This window comes from Lampetra planeri, chromosome 30 (assembly GCF_965212315.1).
Source record: "Lampetra planeri chromosome 30, kcLamPlan1.2.h2, whole genome shotgun sequence".
NCBI classification, from domain to species: Eukaryota; Metazoa; Chordata; class Hyperoartia; order Petromyzontiformes; family Petromyzontidae; genus Lampetra; species Lampetra planeri.
The window spans coordinates 5,847,615-5,860,202 of record NC_136136.1 but is presented as its reverse complement, the minus strand read 5'-3'; the positions used below and the strand labels follow the sequence as shown (position 1 = coordinate 5,860,202).

The window sequence follows — 12,588 nt, the reverse complement described above, 5'->3', positions numbered from 1 at the left end:
CTCGGTTCGCCGCGTCTCGCTCTGCGCGAGCCGCGGCTGCTGCGCTCGCTGTCCGTGGTGCTGGAGTGACGTCACGCACTCGCCCTCTCGCTCGTGCCGAGCCCTGGCCCCGCCTGAAACATTCTCCGTTATGTTCCCACAGAGTTTAGCGTTCAGACAGGGATCGATATCTTAAAGAAAGGGCCCTTGCCGATAACGTCTGGCAGTTCGCCAGCATTGATTTAAACGTGAGCCTGAGTGCTGCTGATGAGAGGCTGTTTGTGGAGACCGGTCCAGCCTGACTGCTGCTGTGTGTTTGTATGTTGCACTTGTTTTGTAGCCAAGCGTGCTAATAATCGGAGGTCTCTGCTGACGAGACTTCTCACCCGTGTGCGGAAACTGGTCCAGAGTGTTGCTTGTCTTGCATCAAAGCTGCTGAGATTATGCACGACAAAAAAAGCCGTGGGGCGGATAGGTTGTGTCCAGAATGTTTTTTTTTGTATGTTGAGAAGATACAAAGATGCGTAAAGGTGACACATTGTCAACTTATCTATTTCCTTCCGATAATTATTTTTTGAATAACATGTTACGCTTAAATATCACTGGATGATATTGAATTACTATTTCAATTATTATGATCTGTATAATTACTACTGCAGTATTAGTACTCCATCAACATTTGTCAAATATCTCTTAATTCATTAGTTAGGTGTCCATGTATACGGTTGTATGGGTGTGATATTCGGTGTATACTGTATAAGCTATAGATTAAAAATGATTGTGCACGTGCCCTTACGTGTTTGGTTTGTGTGTGCGTGTACAGTGTGCGTGTGCACCCAGCGAGCCGAGTTCAATTCCCGCTCACGGCCAACACCACTGACGATTATATTAACCAGTCCTGAGCCGCCCCTAGTTCGACTCAGCCTCTAAATAGTAGTTCGGGATTCTAACAAAACGTGGGCACTTGCAGAGCGCATAAATAGTATGGTACTGTATCGCTTAAACCTCACGATATATTGTGATCTCTGCGTGATCCACCAACCCCATGAGACAGGGCCGCGAAACACGCCGCTTAGTTACAAATGTCCCGAAACGCAGCCATGCTGCCATCTCACCGCATTCGTCCGCACGTGGAATTTTGAACCGTTTCGCGTGGGGGAGACCTCGGTGAATTCGCGACCCGAAGTGAAACCGCACAACACCCATCGCATTTACACCGCTCTCCTCTTCCTTCTCTTTCCACAGGAGACCCTCACTGGCTTTCGCCCAAAACCTTCCACGACCATACCCCCCCACCCCCGCCACCGCAATCACCAAACCCTCCACGAAGACACCACTTTCAACACCGTAATCACCACACCCTCCCAGCCCGCCACTCGCCAGAATCATCATCACCATCCATACACTCGCCAAATCCACCCACACACGCACACATCACCATCATTGCCACCACCACCGCACTCGCCCAAACCACTCCCCCACTCCATAGGGCCACTCACCCCACCGTGCCCTTCCGTCTCTTTGTCAACAGATGCTTAATTTGCATCAGAATCCCATTTCGCATCCTTGGATGTTTGTGCTGGGTTTTTTCTCCTCCTAAACCATTGGCCGCGTTGACAAACAGATTATGCGTGGTTGCTCTGGGTCACACGAACAGATGCTGGACATTCCGTTCACGAGACATTGTATTTTTTGTTGAGTCGAATTTTATTAAATAATGTCCTTTTACTCTGTCATCTTGTCTTCATCATTTGCCGATCTTTCATTAAGACTGCAAATGCCATGTGTTTTATGTCTCGCTGCGTTTATTAGTGGAAAATGTAACAACAATCATAATTTAAATTTCGATTTAAAGCTTTCGTGACTGCAGGATTCATCATTCAGACGCTGTCTTTCCGACAGACCTGTTCTTCACCTGAGGACGGCTGCTTGCGTTGTGGCCGAAACGTCGTGAGAATTATTTTATTATGTTTTATTTTTATTATTTTATTATTTCCCTTCGACGTGACTTTACCGAAAGAACCAAGAAGAATAATCATCATTTAGTAAATGAATACATGCACACCATTACCATCACGCATGGTTAACAGAGGACCGTTGCTACCCGTGTGACCTCTTGCGACAGCATTGACACAAACTGCTCTTGCTGCCATTGCAGTGTCGCGAGCAATGTGTCTGCTCCACGGGGGACGTTCCGTGCACCACGGGGAGCATATAAGGGGGAGCAAAGTGGAGTACAACAATGGATTTCTGATTCTAGATTTGAAGCTTTCGTGACTGCAAGGATTCATATTCTTAGGTTTGTTTCGGTAAAGTCACGTAGGTAAAAAATTTAAATTAATAAAAGTAAAATTAAAATAAAATAAAAATCACGACGTTTCGGAGGCAACACAAGCTTCCGTCTTCAGGTGGAACCGTCACAGCACCTGAAGACGAAAGCTTGTGTTGCCTCCGAAACGTCGTGATTTTTTATTTTATTTTACTTTTATTAATTACATTTTTATACCTACGTGACTTTACCGAAAAAAACTAAGAAAATGGATTTCTGCTCAGCTGCCCTCTGCTGTTGCTGCTGCTGGTCCCGTGGTTGCTTCGTCCCCAGGCTGTGGCACAGAAGCACTGCTCTCTCATCTCTCCCCGCTCTCTCCTCTCTGTCCCCTCTCTCTCTCTCCAGTGTTTCCCTGCCATGACTGACCTCCCTTCCCCTCCACGTCCATTTGTGCCCTAATGTTTTTTGTTTGTTTAAAGCATCTGGAGATGACATTGGATTTCATTGAGACGCGTCAGAAATTAGAATTATTATTCTTGTTGGTGGTGTGTGGAGCTTGACATCTTGCATCGGCGTGGGGCTAAACACGTCACCATCATCCTCATCATCATCAAAAGCGCGTAGATCACGAAGGTGCACGTTGCATCAATCCGAGTGGTGCCGTGATGCCGACGGTCGAGATCCAACTCCTTTGCCTGGATGGATGCCGCCGAGTATGGCAACGCAGCGCAGCAACACGCTACCGGATGCGATCGCAGCCCATGTTCCCCGTGCCTTGAGTGCGAGGCATCAACGTTGGGTTGACTTGATCTTCTCCCGGTGCCAGTGGCCCCTTGAGTGGGGAGATCAAGCGTGGAGCGAGATGGAAGCATTTGGGTTACACTGATAAATTGAAGACCCTTAAATAAAGTTGTCATCATCATCATGAGTTAGCCATCACTCATTAAATCTGGATGAAGGCCTCTCTCAATTCGTCGTGTACCTGCTAATTTTCATCGCTCCATCTCCTGCTTTCTCTGATACTCCATCGCTCGTCTCGAGCATCGATCACCGTCCCATCCAAGCCCCCCCCCCCCTCCCCCACGTACTGTTCGTTACACGTGTCTGCCTCCTAATCCATGGAACTTGCTGATATTGTCAAGCAGCATAAACCATTATGCGACCTCTGGTCATCCTCGCAGCAGCGGGTTTTGGCTGGCCATCGGAAAAACGCCGTCACCCAATCGCGCGGTTTCAGACGTGCTTCCGATTTTATGAAGCCACTGGAGCTATGTACTTCTAAATCTAGATTGAAAACTAGTTTCTTTAGAACTGTTTTTTGTGTTTATTTTGTTGTCCTTCCCCCGCACTTCCAATAAGCACGGTTGGCTACGTAGGGTGAGAAAGAAGTTCAACATACATATAGTACATACATATACATGCAAATCACTACTGACCCATGTCCACGTAAAATTGGCATATGCAGAGTTACATTTTCACTGAATATTTTCCATATCGCTGGTAGACTGGAGTCTGACTTGTAGATTAATACTGAATGTGGTGTACCGGGTACGAATATTTTCCGGGTCGCCGACCCGTAAAGTTGTTAAACATTAAGCCCCTGGCTTCATGCATAGACATAATAATACGTGTTTGACGCAGGGACTTTAATTTATTAAAGTTACATGTAATCCACGAACTACATACATTTTACACACAATCCAACGTCTGAATGTTGTCATCCGTTCGTCCGGCTGTCTGAGCAAGCACTGCCATTGGCTAAGCAATTGGCCCGCCACAGCCAATCAGAGTGCAGTTGCTCCAAAATAGAAAGATGGCGGCTCTAAACATGTGAAGCACGTGGCTCGCCCTTCGAAGACAAAGGTAAGGATCCCCCCGTCCGTACAGCCGTCACTGCGCACGAGGGGTTGATGTGGGCCAACGCCATGCCTGTCCGTCTTACTCTCCCCAGTGCTTAGTGTTTGCACCCCGGACAAGGCCCAGTACTTCAGGCCGAGTCAATGTAGGAGAGGCCCAAGGCCGTGATGGTTGAGACTGTGTAGTCTGCACGTGGTATACAGTACGTGTGTATTTCTCCGCCACGGATAGATGGGCTAGAATGTTAGAGCTGCTTAATAGATTGTTGGGGGAGGGGGGGGTGTGAGAATTCTCAACGTTGAAATGCATTGGACAGTTTGCTACTTACAACACTTTACTTGATCCACTGCTGGATGATGGCCTCCCCATACCATGTCGTGCAAGGTCGGTTTATTTGTCCGCAACTGAAGTTGTAGGGGTGAGGAACGCTTCAGATGTCACTCGCCACTGATGTTCGCCGTGCGTGGCCGAGAATCAACACTCGGGCCCGCCCAGGGTTTGCAGTGCGGTGAGCCTAACCACTGCGCCACCACTCCTCTTCCCACTTGCACAAGAAGTGCTCGGCAACCCGCGGCTCTTTGGCTTCGCCCTTGCGGCTCTTTGGTTGCCCCCCCCTCTCCTTCCCTTGCGGGCAGCAGTTTAAAAACAAGTCTTGAACGTAATTAAACGGAGAGATAATTGATTAATTATGGCAGTGAATGGGTCACTATGGAATGTACTCTTGCCAACAAAAAAATCATAGGCGGAGTTTGCCGGGGGGTGGGGGGGGCAATGCCCCTCCCAAACTGGACACCTTTTATTTATTTTCATTAGTTTACTATTAAGATTAAATTCATACATTAAATGCACATGCGATTCCTCATCTGATGGACAAAGCGAAACCCTTGCCCCCCCCCCAAACTCCTCCTCTGAACAAAATGTAAAAAGAACGTGCATGTATTAATCTTGATTTGAAGCTTTCGTGACTGCAGGAATCCGGTAAAGTCACGTAGGTATAAAATCAAATAAATCACGACGTTTCGGGCGCAACACAAGCGTCCGTCATCAGGTGGGAAAGCATGGTCTGCTGCTGAGAACGTATTATTGAAGAATAACAAAGGGGGGCTAATAAACTAAAGAGACGCAGTTTATTCCATCACCTATTTTATTTCACTCAGAATGTGTGGTGTCATCTGTATATCTGCTGCTGTGTCTCTGTACAAGTAGCTCTGCGTGTGATGTCGCTCTCGAACTATTATGGTCAAGGACCAAAAAAAACAGCTCTTCTTTTTTGCCAAGGTTGCCCAACACCAGAGGTCGCAAACGGGTACCCGATACCCATACCCTACCCGATACCCGGCTACCCGTACCCAGCCGGATACGGGTACCCGTTTGCGACCCTGGTGCGGCCGGGTACGGGTAGGCCGTGAGTCACTGGTGAGTCACCGTTTGTCACTCATTTCCCAACATCTTGTCTCTTCTCACAATTCAAGTTCCTAGAATCAACCCACCCGCGCCTACAACATGGCTTCATCCCAGAGGTCGCAATCAGGTACCCGTACCCTACCCGTACCCGGCCGGGTACGGGTAGGGTACGGGTACGGCCGGGTACGGGTACCCGTTTGCGACCCTGGTGCGGCCGGGTACGGGTAAGGAATCAAAACCCGTTTGCGACCTCTGCCCAACACTAATCACCCCGCTACGATTCGGACGCATTCCGCTGTGACCCCGTGTCTTGCGTGGTGATTCCAATCGGCGCTTCCTCTCGACTTCTCACACACAAACAGAAACGTGGGGTTGTAAACGCATGGTATTGTTCTCTCTCTCTCTGAAATGTCTCCAGCCACTCGCACTTAATTAACTCGCGTGGCCTTTACACAGGAATCAATGAGCAGCCTAGGGAGAATGTGTCGCGTACTTAATGAACACAGTCGGGGTATATACAGTTTATTTTTTTTAAACTGAAGATATTTTTAATCGAGGCAAAAGAGTCCACTGTGCGACCGGGACTCAAACACGGGTCACTCGATTCATAATGATCATAATGTTGTATATATAGCGTCACTCATGCAAACGCATGCTGTCATATAACAGCGTGCTAACCACTATGCCACCACACCACTATAGAAATGAAATCATTATCAGTGACACATATTTTGTTATTATCACTACTGCCAGGGATGTTTTGTTATCATTGGCAGTAATGGTGTACGGATTCACTGAACAAATTCCTGCGGAGGGAGCTGGTAGGAACGTTGGGTTGCTCGGTCAATGGCCAGGGTCAACGGCGGCGTGGTGTATTCCGCAAATATGGCCGACTGTGAGGGCGGGCACAAGCCGGCGTGAGTAGGTTAAACGTTGAGTTTTATAAGGGCACCACGGGGTAACCAGCCCCTCCCCTCCCCACCCAGCCCCACCCCTCCCCACCCAGCCCACCCTCCCCACCCAGCCCCTCCCCACCCTCCCCATCCAGCCCCTCCCCACCCTCCCCTACCCACCCAACCCCACCCTCCCCACCCAGCCCCTCCCCACCCTCCGCTCCACACCCAGCTCCTCCCTCCCCACCCAGCCCCTTCCTGCAGGATGGACGGACGGACACAATAATCCCCTGTGGGCTGGTGTAACCAGGAGGTTCCAACCAGTATTAATGTACATTCGTAAAATCACAACAGTGCATACAAATGTATTTGTAAAACACAATCTAAAGCCAATTTCATATATGTTGTATGTAATGGGTTCACGTCATCCCTGGCACCACTGTTGGCCGATACAACCACCACGATTGACTTTTCGAATCAAATCGTGACGACAAATTCCCGACGATTTGGGGGGCCTGTTAGGAGAGCGGGAGGAGGGGGTTGGAGGCAGTGTGCTACAGGCCTCAGATCTGTGTTGGGGGGGGGGTCCCACAAAAGGGGCAGAATGCACGAGAGACAGGGCAGTGGGGGGGGGGCGCAGAGGGGGCTCGATCTTGCATTTTGCCCCGGGCCTCCCAAAATCCTTCTGGACGGCCCTTGGCCAATTCATGGAATCGCTTGGGTGGGAAGGGGAGGTGGAAACAGTGGCTCAACTCTCTCTCACCCCTACTTCTCTCCCCCCCACCCCCGCATTTTGCCTTGCTCGTCTCCAATTCCTCTAGCAACGTTCCACTCCCCCTACCCCACACCCCCCTCTCTATCTCTCCTCCCTGGCTCCCCCCCCCTCTCTTAACTATATAGCCTCTTGTCACGGCAGCCCTTTAGCCCACTTCAGCAATTGTTTCTTGCTGTGGTTGTCCCACCTGATGACGGGCGCTTGTGTTGCGCCCGAGACGTCGTGATTTAATTTATTTTATTTTCTACCGACGTGACTTTACCGAAATAACCAAAGAGTATGGATCCCTGCAGTCACGAAAACTTCAAATCTAGATTATTCTCTCACCCCTGTTCAGTATGCAAGTGTACCTACAGGCTGGTCCAGATGTCGTGTGACCCCAAATATATTGACCCTAACACATTTTTTTTTCTCCTGTGCATATTAATTTCTGTTTAAAATAAACCTGACTTAATAAGTTTTAGAGAATTATATAGAGGTCACAAGACATCTGGATCACCCTGTAGACATGGAACGTGTCCACCTTTATGAGTGCAGTCTTATTCAGGGACAAATACACAAATACTGTACACAGCTGTTAAGGCAGCTGTTGATTGCCACTTCACGTCTTTCAAATGAAACCACCACAAACACATGACAATGCGAGCTAAATTTTGTATTTTCTTCCTATAAGTGTCTGCAATTTCTCTATGAATGAGGGCCTCCCTACGCCGTGCCGGTTATTGGCCTTACTTGACCACGCCGGTCAGTGCAGGTTTGCGAAATGGGGACGGCCCAACGATTGATTCGAATATCACTCCCCGCCGATGTTATCCGTGGCTGGGTAACCAAACTCAAGTCGACAGCTTTGCAGCGCGTTAACCACTGCACCTCTGCACCTCCTATTCTGCTGTCGTTCAACGGGGAATGATGATTGTTTTATAACAACCCTGTTTTATCACGAACCAAAGCGGTTGTCCACAATTTTGACGCCTTTTTAAATCCTTTATATTAAGTTCACTTGCTTGATTGCGCGCTTACGACCGTGCAAATCTTTCAGTCGTGTTTTAACCCACTTCCCGTGATCCAATCGAGCTGACATTTTGCACACAGACTCGTTGTGCGTGACAATTTATTTTCGTGAAAAAAAATTCCAAAATTTTCCACTTTTTAGGAAAAAAAAAAAGTCATTTAATTTAAAATACCAATGTGATAAAAATGAAACTCTTACTCAAGAAAAACAGAAATGAATAATAAAATAAAACCGATGCCACGCATATAAAGGATTTATAGTGAAAAACTTTGTTTTTACGGGTTAATTTTTTTTCTCCTCCTCGGAGGGGTTTTATATTTTTTTCTGTTCTGCTCGCCTGGCCAACGCTCAACAATCGCGAGTTATTTTCTGTGTTGAGAGCAACGATGTTTACTCCGGATTCTGTCAGCCCCCCCCCCCGGTCAGACGAGTGGGCGGGCATGGGAAACAGCTCGTTACGTCAACGGCTTTTGTTCCCGTTACCAGGAGAGGGACGCGTTGAGAAGAGGGCGTTGGGAGTTTAAAACCACGCTGACAAGAGATGGCCACTTCAGAATCGAAAAACAACTGGAGTTTTTATTTAGGCGGGGCGCCGGATGGTGGGCGGGGTAAAATTATCAATTTATTTTGGAAGCCGATGGAGAGGGGGGGAGAAAGGCAAACATAAAATGAGACAGTGGGATACGAATAGAATATCTGGAGGAGCCCAAAGGATGGAAGTGGCTTTATTTGTGCACATGATGGCAGCAGAAATACATTCAGGAGCCAAATGGCAATGTCGAGGCCTGCTGCTGGTCACAACGAGGGGGCTTAAGGAGATCATTTCGTGGAGTTTTGCTGTTCCTTCTCTGTTGAAGGAGCACAGACTACATTGGGGTTCGATTTAAAGCTTTCGTGACTGCAGGGATTCATCTTCTTGGCCGAAACGTCGTGAGAATTATTTTATTATGTTTGATTTTTATTACTTTATTATTTCCCTTCTACGTGACTTTACCGAAAGAACCAAGAAGATACATTGGGTTTATTGTGCGGTCCGTAGCTGTTGGTGGTAAGAGATCACGAAGGCTGGGAGACATTGCCCAGCAGTGGGATGTGAATGGTGAAGAGAGAAGAGAATGTCTGGACCCATTGGGGCCTGTGACGGTGCGACCGGCTGGAGCAAAGCATGCACAGCATCATTTGCATGTCAAGAGGACATATCAATTATCCGCGGTTTTAAACATTGCAGTGGATATGGCGGCCTCTAGTGGTTGCAGGGATCGCAGGAACCCATTGCCTGCGAGTCTTAACACGGCGTCTCTTACACATGCAATTTGACGTTTGCTTCGCGATCTTTAAAAACAAATCCATATATGCCCGTGAAGCGGTGTTTCGTCATCAATAATGCCCCCCCCCCGCCTAGGGAACTGCCCCACAGCTAGAGATGAGGCAGCTAACAGCTCAGGAAGTGGGCTCTCACTGGGAGCTGTTGCTCGCTGCCTGGGGTTGTCAAGCTCAAACGCGCAGCCTGACCTTGTGGAGCCAGGGCAAGTTTTAGTTGTTGCGTGACAGTGAGTGGTTGAGACTCAACGACGTTGCTTTAATTGGTTAACAAACCAATGAATAGCAAGCACGGACAAGTCACCATCATCTCGGTTATCGTGGAAACGAATGACGAAACGTGCAGTGGACACCTATGGGCTACCTGCCCACGGATTGTGACGATAGTGATGATGACAGTCATCGTCAGTCACGATCAATCAACCGCTGAACGAGGGCTCTCCCCCAAAAAGCCATCACCATCGAGCACAGTCCTGCCACGGGCTCGTTCTACGCGAGTCCTTGCCGAAGGCTGACTGGCTTCACCAGAGTGGAGGGACTTGCCTTTCGCATCTTTCTTATTATTTATTTTCGCGGTGCTGCGACGTGTAATCTGCCCCGGGCCCGCCTTCAATAATTTCTCAGGGCGCTGCCAGCTCCTGTTCGTCTGGGCTCGGCACAGCGGGTGGGTGTGATCGCTCTCTGAACTATGGTCTGGCACGTGGAATGATATTCTGTTACTCTTTTTGCTTTCATCAGTTCGCCGTGGAAGAGCACTCGCCAAGAGCGTCGCGGGAAATGCGGGGAAGGCGGCAGGTGCATCATCCTCTTGATTGCGTCGCCGCTCTGCCCGCGTGCTGGCATTCTTTTGCTGTTGCTGATGTCATTTGTTAATACGAGCGGGCAGCGGTGGCACATCGATTGGTGCACTGTGCTGCACACCCGACTCAGCCTCAAATGAGTACCCGGTGCAATATGTGCAAACTTCGCCACTCGGGAGACAAAGGCGGCCGGGCGTGGTGCTGGTTCCCCAAACCTGCTCGCTAACAGCACTTTCTCTTCCAGCGGTCCGTTAAGGCTACACGGGGGATCTTTGTCTTTGATCCTGTTGAATGCTTTATAAAGGATGCAAGATTTACTGAAGCGCCCCCACCCCCCAACTTCCCTCCCCGCTTCATGCGACTGATTGGCCGTCACGGCGTCTCTCTTAAATTGCTCTCAATCGTTCCACGTCCGCTCACCGGTGCACGCTCCGGCATCGTAAGCGAATTCACCGATCACGTCGCCGCACCTGTTGCCGCCGGAGCGACGACGCCGCGCGGGCGAAGGAACCTCGACCTCCTTCGAAATTCCTCCGGTCGGCTGAATTTCGCTGCCAGTCGGCGTGTACGTGTCATCTTTCTGTGCATTTGTGGCTTTGGTAACCTGGGTGGGGGGGGCCGGGGGGGAGGTGGGGAGGCACGGGAGCCCAGTAGTCTTGAATGAGTTTGGGTCTGCCATTACCAAACAGGTTGAGAAGCCGCTGCCTTTAGCGCCTTGCGCAGGGAGATGTCCCCACGGGTGCCGTGAGCGGCGCTATCAAGGGGCCCGGTGTCGCTCCGTGTTGGTGAAGCATTGCGCCGGGTCCCTCGAGCGGAGACCGGTGGCTGGGAGAGAGGACGTTTATTTATTCGGCTCATCGAGGCAGCTGCCTGACGATGGTAGCACAGCCACCTCCCACCAGCTCCATTACCTCCCGACCATCTGTGCACGACCCCTGGGACCACAGACACCTGTGCAGGCGGTGAAAGCTCTCCGGAGATGAGAGGCAATGGAACGCACCGTGCATGTGTGAGTGCGTGTGTGAGTGTGTGCGTGTATGTATGGCGACACGATTTCGTTTCCCTCTCACGGCCAACACCAGTGACGATAATCTGAACCGGTCCCGGGCCTCCCCTAGGTCGACTCAGCCTCAAATGAGTACCTGGTGCGGTGTGTAAACGTTGCCACTAGGGAGACAAAGGCGGTCGGGCGTGGTGCTGGCCACCCACCCCCTCGTGTACCGTTTGGACCTTCATAGGTGCTCGCTAACAGCACTTTCCCCACTATTTTGTCAAGGTTATACAGGTGATCTTTGTGTTTGCGTGTGAGAGTGGCGATGGGAGATTGATGATGTTAAACATAGGGAGACAAAGGCGGCCGGGCGTGGTGCTGGACACTCACCGCCTCGGGTGCCGTGCCAGCCTTCCTAGGTGCTGCTTTATAACAACACTTGCCCCAGCAGTCCATGAAGGTTATACGGGGGATCTTGATCTTTGTTGCGATGAGGAATTGTTTCCTAAACGATTGCAGAAGAGAACACAATTGATAAACATTGAAGAACTGCTACCAAATAAGATTTTAAAAATAAACTATGTCAATATAAATGTTTACCTTTCAAAAAACATTATTTAATTACAGTTCGTGAATGTATTTACTGTTGGTATGTGCCCTAATGATGCTGGCGGCATAAATGATTATCACCACGTGACCGTTGTATATATTAATCATGCAATGAAGATGATACAATTGATCATCATGCTCTGCATCGTTCTGTATTCAGGGTGAAATATAAGGTCTAATTTCATGAGCGTATTCTAAACTCTTGTGACCTTTGAAAAGAATGCAAGTATCATATTACATTGTCTTCTTTTGCTCAAATCTCTGCAGGCAGGCAGGCGGGCAGCTTATAGAAAGAGGTGGTTTCAAGGGGTTAAACCAGCTCTCCGATGTGTGTTCGTTTCGTTCTGAATGAAATCTGACGTTTCTAAACGACCCACGCACTGGGAGCTTCTTCAGGTCAACGTGCTGGCACCTTCACGACGTGGAGCTGTTGAAACTCGCGGCACTTGGTGCGAAACGTCGGACGTCGTTCCGAACAACACGGTGCAACCCATAAATTCGTCGGCCGATCTGCCGCGGCACAGCGGCAAAAAACCCACGCGGTGAAGAGTTAACCGTATTGCAGCTCCCTTATTTTAATCTCGGTGTCCCGAAGCCAAAACACAAGTATCATAATGCATGGCCTGTGTGTGTGTTGAAGCTACTTTACAGGGCCATTACATCCACAGAGTCAGAGATA

General features: G+C 49.3%; 1 protein-coding gene across 1 annotated transcript in view; it reads right to left on the bottom strand.

The window, feature by feature from the left end:
* The window catches only part of LOC144728742 (uncharacterized), a 29,358-nt gene extending 18,141 nt beyond the window's left edge, over positions 1 to 11,217 (bottom strand). The window contains exons 1-2 of the mRNA XM_078608349.1: positions 11,209 to 11,217; positions 10,730 to 10,913 (exon numbers count right to left, since the gene is read on the bottom strand). Coding sequence (XP_078464475.1) covers positions 10,730 to 10,913; positions 11,209 to 11,217 — 193 coding nt within the window. The remainder of the gene's footprint in view (positions 1 to 10,729; positions 10,914 to 11,208) is intronic.
* Between the last annotated feature and the right edge of the window lie 1,371 nt (positions 11,218 to 12,588).